Source organism: Cervus elaphus, chromosome 31 (assembly GCF_910594005.1).
Source record: "Cervus elaphus chromosome 31, mCerEla1.1, whole genome shotgun sequence".
NCBI classification, from domain to species: domain Eukaryota; kingdom Metazoa; phylum Chordata; class Mammalia; order Artiodactyla; family Cervidae; genus Cervus; species Cervus elaphus.
Genome location: NC_057845.1, coordinates 26,779,929 through 26,806,444, shown reverse-complemented (window position 1 = coordinate 26,806,444; position 26,516 = coordinate 26,779,929). Strand labels below are relative to the sequence as shown.

The following is a 26,516-nucleotide window of genomic DNA, read 5'->3' as shown; positions in this document are numbered from 1 at the left end:
TTGTGTGAATCTACAGCATCTGCATTACTCAGCCTGAGGATGAAATTTGAAAAAGTGAATTAGTCTTTTGCTCTAGTCTTTAATGGGTAGCTCATTTTAAAACATTAAATTCATTACTAACAATCTTACATAACTTTAAGATGTGAAATTATGTTGTGATATTGTGAATAATGAAAATTGATGTATTTATTCTGTTTTATCCAGAATTACTAGGACATAAATGATTGAGATAACTCATTGTTTAAGAGAGAATAATCATAAAGAGAATGATTTTGGACTTTGACATTAAGAACACCCTTTTCTTGTGATGAACCTGGATAAATTAAATATGCAAGATAATTGAAAAGTGACTTTTCAGTGCATCCATATATATCAAATTTTATTATTTGCTTGCTATCATTTCAAATATTTTATAGGTATACACAGAATGAATAATGATGCTGAGCAGTGTTCATCCTTACAGATTCACAAATCATTTCTATATATTCCAAACATTAGGCTCATCATTAGAATAGTTACACTTTACATTATTCAGCAGCTGGTGTCCTCTGAACCTTATTTCAACAATTCAAAATGCAATATGCTTTTTATTTCATTTTTTAAAAGATTCTGTATTAATTAAAAATTACTGCCTATTAATATCTTACATAAAGTTTGCAAAACTGATTAAAATGCCATGAGCATTTTAATTTTCTTTTAAACTGTTACACTCTTGACTTGGTAAATTATGTGCCAGTATAAACACACCTATAGAAAATACTAAAATAAGTGTGAGACAAAATATAGCTGAGTAATTGCTTTATAACAGAATTATGAGAGTAGGAAAATATTTAAATGGTTGTTAAAGTTAGCTTTAGCTGTAGGACATTTATTTTGTGTGGTCAGTGTTATTAGGAGAAAATTTAGACCACAGAACAATGAAAACTGATAGATATGGCATTTTAAAAGGTACTTTTTAAAAAAAAGTTGACGTGGATGACAGAAGAGCCATTTCAAACAGTGTTCTTTTTAGATCGTTGGCAAAGAGATTAAGGGGTGCTCTTGTGTTTTTACTTAGGCTTTTTATTCCCCCCAATGAATAAATACTAAATTAATAAGTATAGGTGATAATAAATAAATCTGACTTGATTTAGGTTCATTGGAAATTATGATAAGTTACATAATTTCTGTACTGGATTGTTGACATATTGAATAGTAGACAAGGATGAGGGCTCTTTTTTACTTATGAAAGAACTGAGGTCAGAGTTGTCTTTATAATGTATAGCAAACTGAACATAAACATTTGATACTTGGTTTCATACATTTGACATTCACAGTAGTTATCCTATCTTTCTGCAGAGATGGAATTGGCTGTTTGGACATTGTTCTTTTTCAATGAGAGAATAGAATATAACATGAGTCATTTCCTCCCCCAAAACCTTTCTATGTGTGTGAAACATGCCCATATGTGACACAGAGTAATTATGTATGCATGTTAATTTCATATATTAGTATATAGACTATTCATTTAAATAATGTCTTTTCTGTTAAGATATAATTGACATAACATTATATTAGTTTTAGGTGTGCGGTATAATGATTCTATATTTATATACATTGCAAAGTGATCAGCACAATAAGTCTAGTTAATATCCATCACCATATATAGTTAAATTTTTTTTTCCTTGTGATGAGAACTTCTAAGAATTACTGCCTTAGCAACCTTCAAGAATGCAGTAGGGTATTAGTAACTATATTCCCTCTGTTGTACATTGTATCTTCCATTATATAATTTATTTATTTATTATAACTTGGAATTTATAACTTTTGACCTCTCTCATCCATTCCACCAACGCTTCACCCTCACCTTAGGCAATCATCAATCTGTTCTCTGTATCTATAAACTTTTTTTTTGTTTTCTTTTGTTTTAAATTCCACATGTAATTGAGGTCATATGGTATTTTTCTTCCTCTCCCTGACTTATTTCAATTAGCATAATACATTCAAGGTCCATCCATGTTGTCTCAAATTACAGGATATCCTTATTTTTATGGCTGTATAGTATTCCATTGTTTATGTAGTTATTTATTTAGCTAATTAGTTTATATTTCTTTATCCATTCATCCAGTAATGGACATTTAGCTTTTTTCTAAGTCTTGGTTATTGTAAATAATTCTGCAATGAATATATATATGTATATGGATTAGTGTTTTTGTTTGCTTTGGATGAATACCTTAAGAGTGGAACTGCTTTATCACGGAAGTTTTATTGTTAATTTTTTGAGGACCCTCTATATTGTTTTCCATAGTAGCCTCACTCATTTACATTCTCACTAATAATACGCAAAGTGTACTATTTTCTCCACATCCTTGCCAACATTCCTTATTTCTTGTTTTTTGTCTGTTTATTTAATATTTATTTGTTTGGCTGCATGGGGTCTTAGTTGCATTATGCAGAATCTTTAGTTGAGGCATGCGGACTCTTAGTTGCAGCATGTAGATTCTGATTTCCTAACGAGGGATTGAACCGAGGCCCCCGGCATTGGGAGTGTATACTCTTAGCCACAAAGAAGTCTCTCCTGTCTGTTTAATTATAGCTATTCTAATATATGTGAAGTGAAGTGAAGTTGTTCAGTCATGTCCAGCTCTCTGCGACCCCATGGACTGCAGCCTACAAGGCTCCTCTGTCCATGGAATTTTCCAGGCAAGAGTACTGGAGTGGGTTGCCATTGCCTTCTCCAGGAGATTTTCCCGACCCAGGGATCGAACCCAGGTCTCCCGCATTGCAGGCAGACGCTTTACCATCTGAGCCACCAGGGAAGCCCTGAGGTGATATCCTACTGTGCTTTTGATTTGCATTTCCCTCAGGGTTAGTGATGTTGAGCATCTTTTCATGTGCCTGTTGGCCATCTGTATGTCTTCTTGGAAAAATGTCGAGTCAGATTCTCTACCCATTTTTCAAATCACATTATTTGGGTGTTTTGCTATTGAGTTGTATGAGTTTCTTGGATATTAGCCCCTTATCAGAAATATAATTTGTGCATATTTTCTTCCATTCAGTGGGCTGCCTTTTAAATAGTTTTTTATTGAAAGTTGTTTTGTTTATGTCATGGAGCCAAAAGATTTTAGAGCCAAATTTACCTTTGAATAAGTTTTAATAAGGAGGAGAAGGGGACAACAGAGGATGAGATGGCTGGCTGGCACCAACCATCACCATCCAATTCGATGGACATGTGTTTGAGCAAGCTGTGGGATTTGGTGATGGACAGTGAAGCCTGGTGTGTTGCAGTCCATGGGGTCGCAAATAGTCAGACATGAGTGAGCAACTGAACTGTTAAAAAGGTTTAACAATTTTTAAAAAAAAATTTAAACAAGCAAGTCATGCAGTATTCCAAAAATAGCAAGAATTTAAAGAGCTGGACAGACCTGAGAGCCAATCTTCCATGTCTTACCTGATACATGATCTTAAGAAAATTACTTAACCTTCTTATTTCTCCCTCTACAAAATTGGCATATTGAACTCTTGTACAGGGTTGCTGGGAAGGTTTCTGGTGTATGATCTGACACATAGTTACCTAAAGTTGATGGCTCTTCATTAAATTGAGACGTAAAAGGTTATGTGATTTATGCAGGATAGACCTGATTAATTTTGCAGAGAATCTGATCCAAAGTTATTTAACTTTCAGTTGAGTAGTTTTATTATTATGCTATCATGTACTTTAATGCTGACCCTCCATGGCTTACGCTATTTGAAGATAAGGGTCCCAGATTTTCAACTAAATAAATGTTGGAGTACCTTCTATGTATAAAACAATACACCAGACACAGTGAGTGCACAGACAGTAAGCCTGCCTTAATGGAGTTTATTGATAAAGAGATATACGCAAATGTCTATAGTATCAGCGGAATCTAAAAAGTGGATTTTTAAAGGTATGGGTGGAAGAAAGTGCCTTCAGCTGGATAATGGGGGCATTATTGTCATTTGTTCACTCTTTCAACAGATATTTAAATACAATGTAAATAGTGTCCTCAACTCTATAAGTTCTAGAGAAATGATGGAAAACAAAATATTTAAATACTTGCCCTTGTGGAACTTACAGGCTATTTTAAGAAACAGACCTCTATAGAATAATCACACATTTATAGTTTAAGGCTGTAGTTACATGCCCTAGAAGAAAAGTTAAGGTCTCTGTAAGAACATAGTAGCATTCTGATAAGATTTAGTATCAAATTTAAGGTAGCTCCTTGAAGAAGTATTTTTTTTTTTTTTTGAGCTAAGTGCTAAGATGAGTAGGAATTTAAAATAGGAGGATCTCAGGGTATAGCATAAACAGAACCAGAAGTAATAAGAAGCAAAGGGTACTCAAGAATGAGAAGAAGACCTACATGGCTAAGTTGGAAATGTGGGGGAGGGAAGAAATATGAGAAAACACCAAAGAGTTACTTAGCAAGGCCGTGTTGGGGATTTTGCTCTTTTAAGAGCAGTGAGGCCCTACTGAAGGCTTTTGAACTAAATGTGCTATAATCATATTAGTTTAGTTTTTAAGCATTCTGGTTGCTTTGTGAGGTCGGAATGGAAAAAAAGCAAGGCATTATTTCAGGTGATGGCTGTTGCATAACTTGCCCAGGGTGGTGGTAATAGAGTCAGAAAGAGGTGGATGGAATGGAGAAACAGTTATGAAGTAAAAGCTATGGAGTTTGGTAATGAATTGTTCATCTCAAAGAAGAAGAAAAGAAAGATCTAGGTTTCTGGCTTTCTAAATTGATTTAGGAACTATTATCACCAAAATTGCCAGGAGATCCAACTAGTCCATCCCAAAGCAGATCAGTCCTGGGTGTTCACTGGAAGGACTGATGTTGAAGCTGAAACTCCAATACTTTGGCCACCTCATGCGAAGAGCTGACTCATTGGAAAAGACCCTGATGCTGGGAGGATTGGGGGCAGGAGGAGAAGGGGATGACAGAGGATGAGATGGTTGGATGGCATCACCAACTCAATGGACATGAGCTTGGGTAAACTCTGGGAGTTGGTAATGGACTGGGAGGCCTGGAGTGCTGTGGTCCAGGGGGTCACAAAGAGTCGGACACGACTGAGCGACTGAACTGATACTTATACCACCAACATTATGATCCTGAGATCCTACGTCAGGTGGCATGCGCATCGTCATAGATTGCTGGATACCTGCATTTCAGTTTCCGACTCTTTAGCAGGCAAATAACAAGTTGCACCATTTAATAACTGTTTCAGGGTACAGTGGGGACATTTTTAGAAACAGAAAAGAAGTTTATTAACTTTTTCCAGCATAGTGCAGGATATTTCTTGTATCAGGCATAGTGCAAGATATTTTGTGCAGATAGCAGAGTTTTCAATCATGGTACTATTGGCATTTTGGGTTGGGTCATGCTTTGTTATGGGAAGCTTTCTTGCGTGTTGTAGGATGTTTATCAGCATCTCTGACCTCTGCCTTGTAGATGCCTGAAGCACCCCCGCTTCTGTGACAATCAGAATTGTCTCTGGAACTACTGATCTAAAGTGAGGTAGTTAAGTGGAGGGGAAAAGTTCATGGTATTTTATGTACCAATTAAATATATTCTAAAAGTGTCCTTCTTAGTCACTCTATTTTGTATGCCTGAAGGCTTGAAAGACATAATGACAGGCTTTTATGTTAAACTCAATCTTTTCCCTAAAAAGAAGTCATATCTCATATTAAAATATCTTGAGAGTTTTTAATTGTTAGAGATATTATCATTCATGAGTATCTATGCATATCATTTCTCTTGTGTAACAGTGATTAGGTTTTGTCAGTTCAGCTGCAGATAGCTTCACTGCTTAAATATTTGAGTGTTCTATTTTATTCAAATGTATTTCTTCTCAAAAAAAATCTTATAACTCACTACTTTACTCCATTCATATTCTTCTGGAATGTGGTATTTACAATTCTCGTCTGTAATATTTGTTCATTAAACCTTTCTGTTTAAAAAGCACAATGTGCGAGAATGAGATAAATCACATCAGTTTGGGGATTCACTACTGTTTAGCTACTAATAATGAAAATAATTGTATGACCCATTGCTGACAGTGAAGAATCTGGAACTTTATCTAAGTCGTCACTATAAATTCAAATATTTTTGCCACTATACTTCAAAAATAGAGATTTCATTGTGGAAATATCCAAATTGTAACTTTACTTTTGTGCTAAACTTGCAAATATTTAAATTTCTTGCAATTTTCTGATATCACCTGGATTTATATTATGAGCTATGTATGTAAAGTACCTCATCAACTTTAGGTAATGTTAACTGAAAAGAATATTTCCCAGGAAATTTTCTAGTAGAGTATCCATTTGCATATACCTAATCAGAAGGAAAACTATTGGGAGGCAGAGGGGTGTATCTGTTGTCCTGCTTTACCTCTGAATTTCCATAGTCTTAAAATCACAGTGTGGAAAGCACTTTAAGAGTCAACTACTCTGTTTCTTTACCAGACAGGGTTATATAGCTAAGCTGTTGTGGCCAAATGGAAATAAATCCCATATTTAAAGACCTCTAGGGACATCACAGTTGGCAACCAATTCATGGTTCAGTGACCTTTACTGTTAACTGCTTCTTTTCTTTATTTTCCTAAGTCGTTCATGCTATCATTTAGGCCCATTATCTTCTTCTCTTCTGGCTTAAGTAGTTATCAAGATTAGCTGGTCCCTGTATTTATTAGACAAAATCTGAAGATGTCTTAAGTATCTGTCCACCTGACTTGTATTCTCAGATCATAAAACGGCCTCTTCCTCAAGCTTCTGTGTAATTTTTTCAAACATTTATCATCTTTCTGACTCATGTCTCCTGCATATGACAAGCAGATAGAAGAAATGAGTCTTTTCTTTCTCCTTCCCTCCCCACCTCCCTTGCTTCATTCTTTGCTTCCTTCATTTTTGTGTCTTCACTCTTAGCTTCTTCTCTTATTTATACCTAAAGATTATTGTCTGAATAGTGTACATTCTTAGAATACAGATTTCAAACTAATTAAATAATCTGGAGTTTTTTGGTGACCCATTCAAAAGAGGAAGAAAATCTTTTACTCTATAATCATATGTATGTGTATTTGTATGTGGGAGGGAGGGCATGGGAGAATGGGGGAGAGAAAGAGGCTAAATTCTCTATACCATTTTAAACAGTTCATTTTCTAAAAACTGTTACTCAGGTACATAATTTGTATATCTCCAAATATTTTAGAGTGCCATTTCTCCTTTTGAATCAAAAGTGTACCAGAAATTTATAATTATGTAATATATATAAATGTATGTATACGTGTGTGTGTGTGTGTGTGTGTGTGTGTGTGTGTGTATTTTAGATTTTGCTTAACTCCTCGTCCTCCTGCACCCAATCTCAAGAAAATAAAATCTAGGTGAGAACACTATGCTTCACATACAAACTCGGCTTTGGGGCAAATTCTCCAATCCTTTGCCCCTTTCCAAACTCCCTACAATGTAAAGAAATTTCAGTCTGTTCCTGAAGATGGATTATAATCTGCACGATGTTGAAACGTTAAAAGACAAAAATTAGTAAGGTTTTTTCCTCTTAAAAATATGTATTTATTTTGTAAAGTTATTTTAACTTCCTATTTGGCACATTTACCCTAAGAAATATTTTTGTCAAAATATTATTTGTCCTCATCTTCAAAAGAGTATTATTTTTTCAGTGTATATTGATATAAAATGTCACTTCAAGATAAGAATTGATTAAAGTTGATTTATCCTTAAGAAATGATTACTTTTTTTCCCCAAAAGGTGAACTTTTTAAAAGGCTTTAAGTCTGTTTTCTTCCCACCTGTTAGTTTCCCATGTCTTTTTCAAACCATAGCTAAATATTCTTTAAAGAATTTTAATATCATGAGGAATACTTTAAAATTGCTCTGATGCAGAGGTAGTAAGGATTTTAGGTTAAACAGTGTATGTAAAATGAAATAGATTGTTTGTCCTATTGCATATCATTCTCCCCAAACTGATTAACTAGTAGGAAAATTTGTACAGACTTGAGTTTAGTCAAGAAACCTGGAAGACTGTCTTTGGTTAGTCATCTGTATCCTTGAAGAAGTTATTTTTAACAATTTAGGTTCTTAGACTGATAAATTCTAAGGTCACTTCCAGAGCTAACATTTTATTGTTTTATTGTTTTATTAGAGATAGAGACAGACAGGCTTTTCCTCTTTCTTAAGAGGAAAGGGATTGGGATAGAGGTGCTCCCAGTCTTTAAAGCAGAAAAAAAAAAAAAAAGAAAAAGAAGTTGAGAAGAGTTCTGGAGAGGATGGGAAAGAAGCTGCTCATAAACCAGGGGCATTAGAGGATAATGAATGAACAGGATCCAGATGACTCATTTTTTTCTGACTCTTTCTGGACTAATCTAACTCAACAATAATGGGCACTGCCTGTCCTGTAGAAGGTCTCTGCTTTCTGTATAGGGGGAAAAAAGAAAAATTCTTCGTCCTGACCTTGAGAGAAATATCGAGAAAGGGGAAATCAGTGAAAAACCTAACGATTCAAAGACATTTCTGTCATTTATTCTCAATGAGTAAAAGGGTTTTATGTGGAGGATCTAAATGGCATTTATTTGTTTGCTGAAACTAGAACAAATGAAATTGTGTCGGGCAGGTTTCCATTTAGATAAGAAGACTCACTTCCTGACAAGTCATGGTTGTTAAAAGCTTAAAAGATCATTCAAGATAGAGTCCTCTCAAAAACCTCTGATGTTTTAGGAGCTTCTGTGTTAGATGTTGTTTTAGATAAGTTTTAGGGTCCTTAATAGACTATGAAATATTTTACAGTTATCAATTTCCATTGATGTTATATGCAAGTGTACTAGCCGGACATTCTTAAACACACTGGATTTTAATTAAAAGATTCAACTACTGCAGTTCAGCTGATAAAGCCTACAAGCAAGAGAAAAGTGCCTTTTAAAATTTTAAATGAACTAATTCCCAGTGATTTCTTGGTTTCTAACATGTTAAATATTTTTGAAACTGTTTAAGGAATTTTAAATTGCTGAAAATACATGATTAGAAACTATTGATGAATCATTCTCTGATCTCCTGACTTTCAGTAAGGCTTGATTTTAACTGTATCAGTCTAATCAAATTTATTTTCAGAGGTTACCCAAAAGATAATTCTATGACTTTGTGTTTTCTCAAAGCTAAGTTATGTTGCTGTAGTTATCAGGTTTGCTTTCTTGTAGTTTCTGAACATTTCTTTCTGTCATTTAAAAGACATCATCTTGAAACTTTTGAGAAACGTAAACAAGCCCCATCTTCTCTGTATGTGTTTTTAAATCTGGATGGCATGTTTGATGCTATGATAAACATTATGTCTGAGTAAATGAGATTTTTTTAAACTTTTCTTGCTTGCATGAATGAAAAATTAGAGATTTTACTTTAGAGTGAAAAATAAAAACAATCTATTTCGCTCACACTAAAGGGAACGTGTGAGTTAAAAGTGTATTTCTGAATTACCTTTCAAATTTGCAGAGGTGGTAACAATAGAGAGAACAGGAGAACGCTTCTATTTTAAAACTTGTACCATTTCACAGTACCAGTGCTTAGAATAGTTCATTTATCTAAGGCACAGAAATGCGATCAAGTCTAATTAATTGTGACTTGCTGAAAGACATGGGCATTATTTATTTGATAAAATGTATTGTGGTTATCTACTGGGCTATTATGAAAAGGCTCTGCATTTGACAGTAATTACCTTTGTTTCTAAATGAGCAAAACAATTGCTTTCCAATATTTTAAATATGTATTACTCAAGCTTTCTATGTTAAAATATCCAATGTTTCAGCCCTGAAAACAGGTAATGTGACTCTAACTTTATTAGTGTTATAAAGTTTTCTGTTTTCATAATGTGTTTACGTTTTTTCTTGTTTTCTCAATGAAAAATATGCAAGGATACAAATGTAACACTTTTTATTAACGACACTACTCAGCCAATGGTCATGGACCAGCAACACCTGGGTTCTGCAAAATCTCTCGTCATAGTCCTGACCTATATAATCATAACCTGTATATTAACCAGATATAAGGGTGATTTTAATGCTTATTCAAGTATGAGAAGAATGGGTTTAATAGAATATCATTGGCAGCATGAACCATTTAAAAATTAATTTGATGGTGGAGTTACAAGATTTAACACTTTATCTTTGTTTAGGATGTTTGATTTCTATTCTATGTGGCATTAGCAGTAAAGATTTATAGTGTTTTTTCTTTTAAACCCATTACACTTATAGTTATCTGATCCTGTCATCTGGTAGCACAATGTAAAGTCATTGAAATGTGTTTTATAATTTTATAGCTATCATTCATTGTTGCTCTGCCATTTAATCAAAGTAGATATTTTAAGGTTCATTTCTATTTTTCTTAAATGATTTATGGTGATATAGAAATGCTAGCAAATATAATTCACTCATGGATAGTATGAGCCATGTATCCAAATATGAATGTGTTCTTTTTACTTAAAAGAAAAGATCATTGGTTAAGTCAAATCTTACTACTTTTTCTGTTTCATTTTCAGTTTCTTTATTTTTATTTATTCCATGTTTTCTTTTTTGCTTTGTTTTAGTTGGGTCTGGTAAGTTGACATTTTATTGGCCATCTTCTAATCATCGTGTCCTTGTGACTGGAACTTCTCTTGCCCTTTTCCATCCATACCCTTCCATGTCCTTCAACCAGTCAGCCTCCATGTTTCACTTGTCATTGGCCACAAAGACAGACTGCACAGAATAAAGTCTGCAGGAAGTATGGGTAACTGTGACAAAGAGTGAAAGGTAATGGGGTTGCTAATTTTATCTTATTAAATGGTGTGTGATCTGCATCCTTTTATCTTTTTTCCTCTTTTTTTAAATGAGTGATAAAACAAGGAGTAGGATTTTATCTTGATTAAGTACCATTTCAGTTTGTATCTCATGAGGTAAACAATGAACAAAATAGGTGCCCAGAGGACCATTTGTGTTTGGGAGATATAAAATATGTTTATGAATTCATCTATATCTGTCTGAGTTTATCTAACTGTTGTTTAATAATAGTCATTGAAAGTCCTATAAGTGAATAACCTTGCCCTTAGGGCTGGTTGCACTCATTTTCATTTCTATGTGTCAGATTCATTTCATTTTATGTAAGAAATAACCACATGATGTGTTTAAAATGTATCAAAATTTGCTTTAATAAAGATCTGTTATCATGTAAATAACATTTTTTGAATACTTTCATTATCAATATTTTTGGGAAGGTGTCCACTCACACACTTTTAGGATGCTAGAGCACCATTTTTGGATATTTCTGTATGGTGTTCCATGTAATAATTCTGATCTTAAAAAAAAAAAATCTATGTTTTAAGTTAAAAAGCTATACAAATATTCTAACGATGTCATTTCATACTAACACAGATAGGAAGATCGATTGTTCAATAATGGTAATGCAAAGCTTTCCATATGTGCAAAGCTATAGCTTGATTCAAATTTAATGAAAGCAAAAGTGAAAGATGAAAGTGAAGTAAACATTTATATAATATAATTTATTAGGTATTATGTGATCTATATCATATAATTATATTGACTGAACAACAAACATGCCCAACTACATTAGAAAAAACTTTAATAAATGGAAATATATATATAAAATGTTTTTGAGAAATGGATGCAACTAGTCTATCATTAGTCCCTAGAAATCAAAAAGCTAAGCAGAGGAACACAATATCCACAATAAATAGGATATTAATGGCAAAGTAATGTGAAAATAAATGTTTAATCTCACTAATATAAAAATGCCAACTAGGAGATTCTAAGTTTGGCAAGTTTGTTAATACTCAGTGTTTGTGAGGTTTGGGAGGAGAGTTTCAGTTGAAATAAACTTGACTAAAATTGAGAAGGATGTTAATTTCACCATTGTGTTTAACAGTGGGAATTAGAAAGAATCTAAATTTAAAGACAATTGATTACTTAAGTAATGAAGGTAACAGTATTTATACTGTGAAATAGTCATTTGAGTGATATTGTAGGAGAATATTTTAAAACTATACAGTCCAGTATGTATGGCTGCATTATCAGTAGATTTTCTTTTTTTTTTCTTTGCTTGTCTAATTTTATTTCCAACACTGAACATATGTGACATTAGTAACATGTTTATCTATTTTTAATTATAGTGAATTTAAATTTTGTAGCCTTTGAAAAATATCCCAACATTTTTAATATCAACATTTAAACATCAATTAGATGCACATGAGACCAACCTTCTCAATCTAAATATAAGTAATGATGATAGAAGATTCATAGAGGCATATTTAATCCATTTGAAATTTTTCTTAGAGATATGTCTACACCTAGTATCTAACATACATTTAGAAAAGGATTTTTTCTGAGACATGCCTTCTGGCTGCTCTCATTGTTGATGTTGGCTGGAGAATACGCCTATAAGATATAGTAAATTCATTTCCAGGCAAATATCCTGTGTGGAAGGTTTGCTGCAGGATAAATGCAGTTAACATAAGGGTTTGTAACCCTTGTTCCCACATCTTTGAGGTTTCAGGCAAGCTGGCATTTTATAAAAGAAACATGGATTCTGGCACATGTTATTAGACATGCTGCTGAGATTTAGAAAAGAGACCACCCGAAGTTTTTACTTGTCTGAGTGATTTGAACATTTATATTTTCCTACTCAGGTTCCCTGCATATATTGGAAAGTCATAGTCTCCCATTCATTTAATTAATCATTTGGTTTTCTTTCATTGAAACAAACCAAACTCTTTTCTGGATTTAGCTTATTATCCAGTCTTAGTCCTTTCAATTTCTGGTCTAATTTCTATGTCAATTATTCTAACCCTTAACTAAGGAATCAAATGCTCCTGTATGGATGTGTGTGGAGGAAAATCCCCAGGCCATGATGCACACGCCTGTTATTATACCTGGATAATGATGGTGTTTACCAAAGTCATGAGTAAACCACTCAATTACAATCAGAGTTTAAAAAAATTATAAGCTAGAACTTCAGTATTACCAAATTGAGCTAAACTTATTCTCCTAACGTTGTATTTTCTTCCCTATAAGTTATAGGACATTTGAAGGCATTTGCCCTGATTTTTCAGGTCTCCTATAATTTTCTAGTCAAATGGTGTAATTTCTACTAAACCTCAATTAAAAATAAAAAGGGAGTATAGGAGAAAGCACACTCATCTAAAAGTTAGGAAATATAATTGCTTTCTTCAGTTTGGTGACCATGCAAGCTGTTTTACATATCCATTCTCTTTTGAAAAGAGGTATTATATTTCACTTTACACACCTGTATACATACAAATGTAGAAAGTTTATATTTTATAAATTTCATAAACTTTATATTTCAGTTATTATAAATACTTATATACATGTCCCAGATGCAACTGACCAAAAAAATATTTAGCAAGAGAAAACAGTACCATTTCGAATCCTCACCTTCATTAACGAAGAAGTCATATTCTTGTAAGCAGACTGGTATGTTAATATGATCTGGGTATACCTTTGGTTCATATTCACTTTAGGAGCTTACCCTAAGTGACTGACATAAGTAACTAAGCGTATTTTTAAGGAAAAGTTTAGAAATAATGGAACAGTCTTAAAAGGTGGATTACACTGTATAAACTAAAATGTCTGACTTGAAACATTCACTTCAATTTGAACTGAAACAAGAAAGGAGAATAATTAGGCATTTCAGACAGCTGATAAGAAATGAATTTGAAAAGTGTAAACAGTAGGTAGAAAGACTTAGATTCAATGCACATTTCTTCCAAGCATAAAGCACAGACCAAAACAAGTTTTTTTTCTTTTTTTTTTTAAGCCAGTGACTCCATCAGCACACCTAATGTTTTCAGCTGGCATTGCTCTCTGTAACTGACACAATTTTCTGACACTCTATTTACTGCTGGATGAAGTGGCCATTTAAGTCTGTATAAATCAAACAGTTTGGACAAAGCTGACAGTATTTATAATGTCAGGATGAGCAGATGTTTCCAATTTACCCTCATTTCCATATATATTCTGTTTGAACATGCCCTTGCCTATGTAAATGAAAGAGGCATTTGACTCCACTAGTGCTTTAAATTCATTTCCATTCAAGTAATTGGACTGAAGATTTTAAATGGTTATACCTTCCATAGTAGCCTTTCAGGAGCTTTTCAGTTAAAGTAATTTTAGGACCTGCCTACATCAGGAGGTCCTAGCGTCTAAGATTAATGCCCATACACCTTTAAGCAGCTCTAAATGAGAAGAAATATTTATTCATACAAATTTCGAGTATATGTTGAATGTAAAGGGTCAAATTGTAGCTCAAGAAGCCTTTTTAACATTGAAGTTCATCTTAGAGGATCAAGTAATTTAAAAAAAAAAAACTTCTTTACAAAACTTTTCGATTCCACTCTATGAATATGCAGTTAACCATTTAGCTTCAATTGAATTAAAAGTGAAAATTGATGCATTATGTATATCTAGATAGTACATAACAAGTGATATAAATTAATGGCAGCACTTGGAATATCAGCAGATTGTCTCAATTAGGACAGTGACTACATGCTTTTGATTCAGGGTGATCTGTTTCATCTCCTTCAGAACCTCCACATTTTGTTGTGAAACCCCGTGACCAGGTGGTTGCCTTGGGACGAACGGTCACTTTCCAGTGTGAAGCAACAGGAAACCCCCAACCAGCTATCTTCTGGAGGAGAGAGGGGAGTCAGGTATGACCTTGTTCTAACATGTCAGCCAGCACAGGTGAATGCCATGTATATTAGAAAAAGCAACAAAATGATTTAGTCATATAGCTGTTGCTTTAAGAGAACTGAGAAATCTCTGAGTCACCTGCATATTTCAACAGTAAAACAGACTTTTAATTCTCAAATTTTTCCTGCCTTGTTTGGGTACACCAGGTGGTATATAGAATAGTAATTGTTTAATTATGAAAATTTATTCCCAATTTATTTATATTTTCCAATTTATTTCCTTTATTTTCAATTCATCCACATTAAAAAAAAAACTACTTTTTTTCTCAAGTTAATTCAGTTAGTTCTAACTTCTCTTATTCAGACACTTGTAATTATATTTTAAAATAGATTTGCACACATTTGAAACAAAGATAATGATGTCAGTGCAGGTTCTCTGAAAGCACTAGGAATCTGAAGTGTATTCTTTGCTTCTTTATGTTTTATCTATTTTATATCTATCAATTAAAGATTCATCAAACTATGTGAAAGTCTCTTTAGCATAGATGTTATATTGGATATAATTCAGTATATTTTAATTCTTTGAAAACTGTAACATGTGATCACTTTTGCTGTCAAGTCCTACTCTCTATACATCTTTATAAACCAGAATTTTTTGTATACATTGAAGCTAGAATATAGAGATCTGTGCTCTTAAAAATTAAGTTTCCTTTGAGACTTCAGTTTATTAAAGAGGGAATTTTGAAACACTTTCACTTTAAAAATAATAGGAAACTTTAAAAATAGTTTTAAAATTATGTTTTCTTATCTCTTAGTGACTTGAGTTCTTCAATAAATGGACACATCTTCCTTTACATGTTTCTGATACTTGTAAAAATTATTCTCATTCATTTTTAATAAAATTATTCCTAACCTCTTTTATTTTTTGTTTAAATCATCCTTGAGTGTGTTGTCTTCTGATCTTACTTCTACTATGTTCATAAAAATTACATGGAGGTAGTTCACTGACTGTACTCACTAGTAATTTGTACACCGTGCCATCAAGTTCACTTTTATTTTCACTTTGGTAGCAAATATCAACTTGATTGTGATATGGAGGCTATCATTTGAGTTCTAATATCTTGGCTGGCCCATTTCATTGGGCCTCAAAGGACAAAATTTGCTGACATCAAATTAAAGACAAGAAAAAAAGGTATTTTAGTAGAACAGGAAGAACTGAAAGTATATTATATATGAATAGCTGTGTATCAATGAGTAAATCCACTAGCAGGTTTTCTTAATAGAATAATATTTAAATGATCCATTTAGTTATTTAAATAGATCATTCATTGTCATCTAATATCTATATCATATTTGAAATAATTTTTGATTTGGTTTGATTTGATATAATAACTCCCTATTTCTTAATATTTTGTTATTGATACATATCCATGTACTAGTAGTTAAGCTTTTGTAAATGATACATGTTAAAAGGCACCTAAAATTTTTAAGAAGTAACAAAGTTATTTGATTTGAAGAAACATTGATACTATTTATTTCATGAAAAAGAATGATACTATATGTTACTTTGCATGAAATATACACTCCTTCTAATGAGCAAGATATTTAGATTCGTAGAGAGAAATTTGTACCACCAAGTAACATCACATATTGTCTAGAGTTTGTTTTTAAGATAACTTTCTACAGAAATAAAACTCCGTTATGAATTCTTAAATTCAGTATTTTAATTTAAAAATCTATGATAGATATGCTCACCATTTAACCAGAAAAATAAGAAACTTGACACCTTGACTGAGATTACTGAACTTTTATAATGGACAGGTAACAGAGATTCTTGTGATGGTACCAAAATGATATCCTTAAACTGAATTTGTTAGAATATGTTTAAATTTTAATGTTGTTTATATATTAAAAGATTTACTGTTTAAAATTCTAATAGTCATATCTTTGTGAAACAAAACTTTTAAGTCTGTTTTGCTGAAATATGTAAAACATTTAACTCTAATAATATTTCATATTCTTTTATAAATAGTATTGTTTGACATTGAAATTATAAAGGCATATATCAATATTTAGAATTCATTTAAATTTTCAAATAACCCCATTTAAGTTTAGATGATTAAACTTTGTGCATTTGTGTGTGTGTGTGTACCTCTGTCTATGTGGGTATGTGATAGAGAATATTTAGCTTATTTTCATACATATGTTTGTGTATGTATAAATATTTAGGTATCTGTTTATAAATATATAAAACATAAAAACATGTTGGAAACTAGCAATTAACCTATTATTCTTTCCTCCCAAATTCTGGGTTCCAGAATCTGCTTTTCTCATATCAGCCACCACAGTCATCCAGCCGTTTTTCAGTCTCCCAGACTGGTGACCTCACTATTACTAATGTCCAGCGATCTGATGTTGGTTATTATATCTGCCAGACTTTGAATGTTGCCGGAAGTATCATCACAAAAGCATATTTGGAAGTTACTGATGGTAAAGTAGAGCATTTTATTTCAAAATGGCTAAGTTTGGCTTAGTGTAAAGATAATGCTAGTAAGCACACTTATTTTCTACTTTGTATCCTTTCTTATGGATATGACAACCCTCTCCAGTACTCTTACCTGGAAAATTCCATGGACTGAGAATCCTGGTAAGCTACAGTCCATGGGGTCACAAAGAGTCGGACACGACTGAGCGGCTTCACTTTCATCCTTTCTTACAGTAATTTTGGTATAGGCTAAAAGGATAAAGATAAAAGTGATTAAATGTAAAATCATTTTTATTTTAACTAGGCTATATGATAAATTTCTTGCATCAAATTAGTTTCATAAAAGCATGACAATTATTCAAGGAAAGTTTACACTGAATAGTTATACACAGGACTGTGTCCATGTTTTGGAAAATAAAAAGTTATTTTAAAATCTCTTGGTATAAAACATCATCCTTTTTCTTTCTTCCAAATCATGAAGATAAGATGAATTGTTGACAAATCCTTCTCACAACTCAAGATGAGCAAGTTTTTATTGTTTATCAACTCTTCTAAGCATGATTAATTAATGCCAAATATAAAGATGCAGTAATAGAGAAATCTGAATTTGAGCAAACTCCTAGAGATAGTGAAGGACAGGGAAGCCTGATGTGCTGTGGTCAGTGGGGTTGAAGAGTCATTCATGACTTCGAGACTGAATAACAATAGAGAAAATCTCCAAACCATAAGATGGAAAGCACTAAGAAGAAAAGGAAATACAAGTAAGCATATAAATATATAAAAAGTATATACAAACAGATTTCCTCTGCTCTTTGAAAATAGAGCATTCCTATGAAACAGAAATATAAGTAGAAATGGCATAAAGTGAGGAAATAATTGTTTCTTTTCATAAAACTGAAAATCCATTTCAGATTTATTTCAGTTAGCGAGCAAATACACTAATGTGCATGCCTTCATGCTCAGTCATGTCAGGCTATTCGTGACTCCATGGACTATAGCCTGCCAGGCTTCTCTGTCCATGGGATTTCCCAGGCAAGAGTACTGGGAGTGGGTTACCATTTCCCTCTCCAGGGGATCTTCTCGACCCAGGGATCAAGCCCACATCTCCTGCATTGGCAAGAGGATTCTTTACCACTGAGCCACCTGGGAAGCCCTGTATTAATATAGGTCTTTCATAAAAGCGAAAAAGTGAAAGTCACTCAGTCATGTCTGACTCTGCGACCCCATGGACTATACAGTCCATGGAATTCTCCAGGTCAGAATACTGGAGTGGGTAGTCTTTCCCTTTTACAGGAGATCTTCCCAACCCAGGGATCAAACCCAGGCCTCCCCCATTGCAGGCAAATTCTTTACCAGCTGAGCCACAAGGGAAGCCCAAGAATACTGGAGTGGGTAGCCTATCCCTTCTCCAGTGGATCTTCCCAACCCAGGAATCAAACCGGGGTCTCCTGCATTGCAGGCAGATTCTCTACCAACTGAGCCATCAGGGAAGCCCTCATAAAAGCAAACTGGCTTATAATGAACTTTCAAAAACTGGAGAGTACTTGTATATACATATGTATATATACATAAAAGAAATATACATGCACTTTTTTGTTGGTGTATTGTATTTCATTGTATAAGTACCTCACAATTTATTTATGTTTATTTGTGTACTCTTCTATTGATGGGTTATTTTCAATTCAGGACTTTTATTAATAAAGCTAAATGTTTCTGTAGAAGACTGTGGGTGGGCATATGCATTCAATTATCCTGGTTTGCCTTTTCATGGATGCATATAATCTACTCATTTCTCTCTCTCTCTTTTTTTTTCTTTTCATTTTCCCTTGTAGTCTGGATATATCTTTGTCCAATATATGTATTATAAATATTTATTCCCAGTCATTCACTTAATGATGATTTTAGGGCTTAAGAAATTAATTCTAATGAAAACCAATGTATTATTTTTTTCTCCTCTGCTTTGTCCTTTTAGTTCCCTAGTCTACCTTAAGATCATGAGGATATTCACCTATTTTTTTCTGTAATCTTTATTGTCTATATGTTTGAGATTTAAGTTGTTAATCAGTCTTTAATTAATCTTTGTGTATGGTGTAAAATAAGGGTCAAAATTCCTTTTCTTCCCTTACATGGATCCTAAATATTTCAGCATCAGTTACTGAAAAGGCAGTCCTTTCCACGGTGAATTTCAGTGGCATGTTAATCATAATTGAAATGAGCATAAACGTAGTGAAAGTGAAAGTCACTCAGTCCTGTCTGACTCTCCGTGACCCCATGGACTGTGTAGTCCGTGGAATTTTCCAGGCCAGAATACTGGAGTGGGTAGCCTTTCCTTTCTCCAGGGGACCTTCCCAACCCAGGGATCAAACCCAGGTCTCCCGCATTGCAGGCAGATTATTTACCAGCTGAGCCGAGCCACAGGGGAAACCCAAGAATACTGGAGTGGGTAGCCTATCCCTTCTCCAGCAGATCTTCCCAACCCAGGAAATGAACCGGAGTCTCCTGCGTTGCAGGTGGAGTCTTTGCCAGCTGAGCCATGAGGGAAGCCCCCATAAATGTAATAAACTACTTCTATCTTCTCTGGTATATTCCATTTATTTATGCCAGTATATGTGATCTTAATTATTATAGCTTTATAGTAAACCTTACAAACTGGTAAAGTCTCCAACTTTGTTTTTCTTGTTTTAGGTTGGCTGTTATAGGCCTTCTGCATTTTTTAATAAATTTTTTAAAACTGGTCAATTTCCATACACATAATACATACACATGCACTCAGATATACATACACATCCTAACATCCTAAGCAAACAAAAAAATCAAAATTTTAATTTTGATTCCACTTTAATTATTAAACAATTTAAGGAGAATTAACATCTTAACAATCGAAGTCTTCCAATTTAGGGAATATTTCTGTCCAATCAAATCAAATATATACACAGTATCCACCAAGGTCTAACACATGGTAGACACTCACTAGATATTTTTTTGAGTAAGTGGGTGTAACAAAGAAGGAAGGAATGAACAGCTAGCTGTTGATTAAGACATAATTCAAAATTTAGGCCGTCTCACTCAAAAGTTCACATTCTTAACACTGTGTATGATACACATTATATATCTACTGGCTCCAATAAATTAGGATGACCTAAAACGTTTTGGGGGCTTCCCTTGTGGCTCAGCTGGTAAAGAATCCACCTGCAATGCGGGAGACCTGGGTTGGATCCCTGGGTTGGGAAGATCCTCTGGAGAAGGGAAAGGCTACCCACTCCAGTATTCTGACCTGGAGAATTCCATGGACTGTATAGTCCATGGGGTCTTAAAGAGTTGGACACTACTGACCCAGTTTCACTTTCAAATATTTTTACAATTTCTTAAATGTATTAGAGCTATTCAATGATGGCTGTGAAGACACATAATTAATTTGATAATGATTAATATAATCAATATTTAGAAAAAGTAGAATATAGATTTGCAAATATGTTTATGATTGCAACTTTATAAAGCAGCTTGTATGTAAGGATGTGCATGAAAAAAGGCCAGAGGAAACTATGGTAAAGTATTTTCAAATATCCCTTACTAGTCTCATAATTGAAAGCAAGACTTTCTAAGTGCTTTTGACATGGCTTTATCATGAATGGTTATATGTGAGAATAGATCAAGCATATGGACTTCTGCTAAACTAAAAATAAAACCCCTAAATTTGTGGATTTGGGATTCATCCCTAGTGGCCAGTTCACTTCTAGAACTAAATGTCCTGTTTCATCTTACCATCTCTGGGGAGATTTTAGGTGGTTTTGTATTTGCTGTGGTGGTACTAAATTTTTAGTTTTGTCTGTTTTGGAGTCCATAAATATCGTACAAACAACTTACAACTATGGACTCATTCTTCATAGGTAAGCTGTACCTATTGTGTGTGCTGACAATATCAGTATTTACATATTACCAAATCAAGAAGAGAGATAATAGGCAGAGTATGTTCTGGATGCTATCTGACTTTAGTCTCTCATCTTTTTCTCTTTATTGTTTGCAAACAGAACAAAGGCAAAAAAGCATGAGGCAGAGAACATGGTAGGGTAGTAATTGTCTTTGAAGTTTATTTTTCTGCACCTGAGGCCTACGCCATGTCACTTCTATGTCAGGAACATAGAAATTCATGTCACCTATTTAAGTGAAAATGCTTCTTCTCTTTATTACTAAAAAGTAAGAAAGAGTAGCTAGTGGTGACTGAATGATATATAAACTAAAATCGCTTGCATGAATCTCTCAAAAGTTCTTGATACACAGTGGAAAGAGGGTTAATTTTCCAATTATTAGCTATTTGCCAATTGCTAGCTTTTTGATTTCGATGAGTCACTTGAGCTTCCAGTGTTTCAGCTTCCTAATTGCTGAAATGAGATAATCGTTTACAGCCTACAGGTATTTGAGATATGTTTTGCAAACTGATGGCAGTTATGATATATGACTCTTAGGTTTGTTGGTCTGCATGCTAAGTCCCCTCAGTCATGTCTGTTTCTTTGTTACCCTACGGACTGCAGCCCACCAGGCTGCTAAGTCCCTGGGGATTCTCCAGGCGAGAATATTGGAGTGAGTTGCCATTTCCCCCTCCAGGGGATCTTCCTGACCCAGGGATTGAACCCGAGTCTCTTATGTCTCATCTCCTGCATTGACAGACAGGTTCTTTACCACTAGCATCACCTGGGATGCCCCATTTGTTGGTGCATAGATGTAATTTTGCATCCTTAAACTCATCAGTGCATGTATGTTATTCTATACTGTTTCTCTCTTAAAGTTATTTTATTACTATATTTATATGTAACATAGACTTTATGATTATTTTTTGAGGTGACAAAAATATTACCTCTGATGTTATATCTTTATATTTAGGGTCCTTAAATCTTTCACTGAACACATGGAAAACTAGGTGAACTTATATATACTCTGTTCTAACAGGGATACATCACCTGTTACCCTGCTGGACCCAGCACCACCATCGCCACCATCACCACTATACTGATAATTAAAATAAGCAGTTATAGTTATTTAATGTCTCCTTTGTGCCAGGCACTATGCTAGTAACTTTAAACAGATCAATCATTTCAAACCTGACACTGCACTTTATAGATAAGCAAACTGAAGCAGAGAGTGGTAAAAAGATAGACCCAGATTTCTATGTCTGTGTCTCTATTTCTGCCTTGCAAGTAAGACCATCTACACTATTTTTGTAGATGCTACATATATGCATTAATATGCGATATTTGTTTTACTCAGATACCAAGGGGGAAATGGGGATAGGAGCAATTGGGAGAGTGGGACTGATATATATACACTATTGATTCTATGTATAAAATAGGTAACTAATGAGAACATGCTCTATAGCACAGGGAACTCTACTTAATGCTCTGTGGAGACCCAAATAGGAAAGAAGTCCAGAAGAGAAGGGGAATAAGTATACGTATGACTGATTCATTTTGCTGTACGGTAGAACCTAACACATATTGTAAAGCAACTATACTTCAATAAAGATAGATTAATTAAAAAAAAAAAAAGAAAAGATATACCCAGAGCCTTCCGATACTAGCCAGCAGAACTGAGATTTAAAACCAAAGTTTGCACCGTCCAGCACAGTAGCCACCTGCCACATGAGGTTATTTAAATAACAGTTAAAATTACTTAAAGTTGCGCATCCGGTTCCTCAGTCACACCCGCCACACTCAGATGCTCAGTAGCCACTTGAAGTCCTTGGTTTTTGTATTAGAGAGCACAGATGTGGAACATTTTCATTTTACAGTGCTGAATCCTTCTGATTCCAAAGTCCATGCACGCACTTTCTTCAAATCATATTTCTGTTTCTTACACATCCTGTTTTACTACCTGATAATTCATTCTAATAACCCAAATGTGAGCTATTAGACTCTTTATTTGAAGTTTTTCTCATAGTCCTAAATTTAGGGTTGATTAGTAAATGTGTTATGCACTTTAGTTTGTGTAACTTTAGATGTTTTATCAGGATTTTATTCTGATCTGTGACACCAACATATTCCATTGTCTTACCTAAAAATGTAAAATTGCTTTAATGAACTTTTTTGCCTCTGATTTGCATATTCCTATTTTATAGAAAAGGGTAAGTGGTGATTTCACAATTCATATAAATGTCTGGCTTTTTGCAATTAGCAAAGCACATGGAATATTTATTATTCCACTTAAATCTTCATAGCAATCCCCGGAGCTGGTTAGAACAAGTATTATTATCCTCATGTTACAGATAAAAACCAGAGACTTAGATAATATAAAGAACTTGCCTAAAGACACATGACAGATGGTAGAGGCTGATAATCAAGCCTGCTCCTCTTTTCTTGCTTATTTTTTAAACCACCCAAGGTAAACCAGGAAGAAATCAGTAACTGGGAAACAACATCATTATTCTGGGATGGGATAGGATAAGGAAGTGCAAAGGATGCTAAATATGAGGCAAATATCAAAGAACTGTGAAGACACAGAAAGTTGACTAAATCCCCAGATACTGAATTATTGCTAAATATAACAAGACTGTGAAAGTAAACCACTGCACTACTGGGCTTAATTATAGTCAGTTATAAAGAACCACTCTGTTACTAATTTAATTAATATCTAGAAATAAATATTCATTGATTCTTAGAATCGGGGGAACACAAGTGGTAGAGTCTTATAAAAACCTCAGTGCAATAAAACATTATCATTAGTTTTTCATACATACCAGGAGGGGCATTTAATTTGATTTTAGCCAAACTTAACAGATAATGTAGAAAAGATTAAACAATTCTAAGCAAAGGAATTATTGGCTTATAGTTTTCACCCGTGGAGTATCTGAAACATTCCTGCCAAGTTTCAACCTCCAGCCTTCTAAGACACCCCTACAGTATTAACAAATTTCACACTAGCAACCAAAGATGGAAGAGAATTGGAAGGGCGAAGTGAAAATGCACAGTTGCTAAGTTCACTCTCTTGCTTTCTTGTTTTTCTTAGATTGAATGCCCAACACTAACAATTATTGCATGATAAATGAGGGACAAATTGAAGTGTGACTCCAGCTTGTGCAGAATCTTTGGTGCATAAAACTTTGAACGTGACACATCCAGGCTTGAAAATGTTGCATCCAAAATTTAGTTACTCTGGCAACCAGTTTTCTTTAAGCAGGCAATTTCTTAGATTTGTCTTTTGAATACTCATGACATAAAATTTTTGAACTAATATTCAGAATTTTAAAGTTTAATAATGAAAACTGAACTTTTTTTTGTTTGTTTAATCATTTACAAAACTATCTATGAAATTTCACCTAAATTGCTGAGGTCAAGGGATAGAAGATCTCTCTAATGCAGGATTTATTCTTGTTCCACTACAGTTGTTGTGGATTTTTCCCTAAAATTATGATTTTATTGTCTCAGATAAAGTTTTTAGATTTTTTTCATATAATAAAACGGAGAAGGCAATGGCACCCCACTCCAGTACTCTTGCCTGGAGAATCCTATGGATGGAGGAGCCTGGTAAGCTGCAGTCCATGGGGTCGCAAAGAGTCGGACACGACTGAGCGACTTCACTTTCACTTTTCACTTTCATGCATTGGAGAAGGAAATGGCAACCCATTCCAGTGTTCTTGCCTGGAGAATCCCAGGGACGGGGGAGCCTGGTGGGCTGCCGTCTATGGGGTCACACAGAGTCGGACACGACTGAAGCGACTTAGCAGCAGCAGCAGCAGCAGCATATAATAAAAATAATTTTATTTATATTTTATAAAAATTGCTTTCCATTGTTTCCTTTCATAGAATGTTAAAACTGTTAAGATAATACAATTAGTGAAAGCATCTTGCCATTCCTATAATTCTGATATGGAAGTGTATTATTTCCTGAGTTAGGTATCAGCTTGAGTTATCTTTTTGGATCTGTCATTGTTTAGTCGCCAAGCCTTGTCCGAGTCTTGAGACCCCAAGGACTGTAGCCTACCAGGTTTCTCTGTCCATGAGGCTTCCTAGGCAAGGATACTGGAATCTATTGTCATTTCCTTCTCCAGGGGATCTTCCTGACCCAGGGATCAAACCTGGGTCTCCCTCATTGTAGGCAGATTCTTTATCACCTGAGCTACCACCTACCAACGTATTTTTGGACAATTTTCCAGTTTCCCTGAATCTTTTAGGACTGAGATATGTTTAAGTATGTACTCTTTTAATAGAAAAAATTCCAGTATCAAAAGAGCTCAATCATGCTTATTTGTCAGTTATCAAAGTCCAAAGCATGTTTTCAGATACAAAATTATCAAACATGCTGGTGTGATACCATCATTCTGTCTATTGGACACAGAACAATTATCAAGTTGGCTTTGGTTCATTTATGAAAATCTGTCTCATACATTTCCTTGGGGTAAATAGTTTTTTGTTGTCATTTTGTGTTGTACATATTTTAAAATTCAAAAAGCACAGTACTCCACTTCTCACCACCATACATCTTCACAATCTACAACCTTCATGTAGTCTCTGAACTCTTAAATTAAATAGGTCCCTGGACAATGCAGCAAGCCTAGTCAGTGGTTGGTCACTTGAAAGGAGTACATTGTATCTCATTTTCATATTCTGAATCAGTACATCATAGAAATGCATCCTGAATAATGCATGTCTCCTACTTTAATTACTTGTTTAATTAGTGTGTTTCAAAGCCTAGAGCAACTACTGTTGCTCAGATGATTAGAAAATTGCTTCCAGTTGCAGAAATCTATTTCCTGTTGTTTTTGCTGGCAGTGATTGCAGACCGACCTCCCCCAGTCATTCGACAAGGTCCTGTGAATCAGACTGTAGCAGTGGATGGTACTTTAGTGCTCAGCTGTGTGGCCACGGGCAGTCCAGTGCCCACAATTCTGTGGAGAAAGGATGGAGTCCTTGTTTCAACCCAAGATTCTCGAATCAAACAGCTGGAGACCGGTGTACTACAGATCCGATATGCTAAGGTAACTTGTGACACCCTGGGTTTCCCATTTTGTTCCACTTTGTTTTTGCCTCCAGCAAACCAGTGTTGAAGCCTCAAATTTTAGAAATAATGAAATGCTAATAGCAGGATTAATATATTTTTAACTCGATGCTTTATTCTTTCAGACACTTCTCTGTGTATATTTCTGGTGATAATGACTCATAATTTAACCCGTGGCAAGTAGTTTAAAATTTTACATGGAGGAGAAAAGGATGAGAATTTGTGGGAGAAAAAAATACCTTCCAAACAGTGATATAATACATTCCTTCCATCTTTCAAAGTTATTTTCCAGTACTATATTATGTGCTGTAAGCTTCAAGAGTTCTATTGTGACTATTTGGTTCAGCATTT

At 34.3% G+C, this 26,516-nt stretch overlaps 1 protein-coding gene across 5 annotated transcripts in view; it reads left to right on the top strand.

The window, feature by feature from the left end:
- ROBO1 (roundabout guidance receptor 1) overlaps nt 1–26,516 on the top strand; it is a 443,607-nt gene that overhangs the window by 343,989 nt on the left and 73,102 nt on the right. For all 5 annotated transcript variants that reach the window (XM_043893137.1, XM_043893140.1, XM_043893138.1 and 2 more), the window contains exons 7-10: nt 10,580–10,588; nt 14,589–14,713; nt 17,014–17,185; nt 25,940–26,145. In XM_043893137.1, the coding sequence (XP_043749072.1) occupies nt 10,580–10,588; nt 14,589–14,713; nt 17,014–17,185; nt 25,940–26,145 (512 nt within the window). The remainder of the gene's footprint in view (nt 1–10,579; nt 10,589–14,588; nt 14,714–17,013; nt 17,186–25,939; nt 26,146–26,516) is intronic.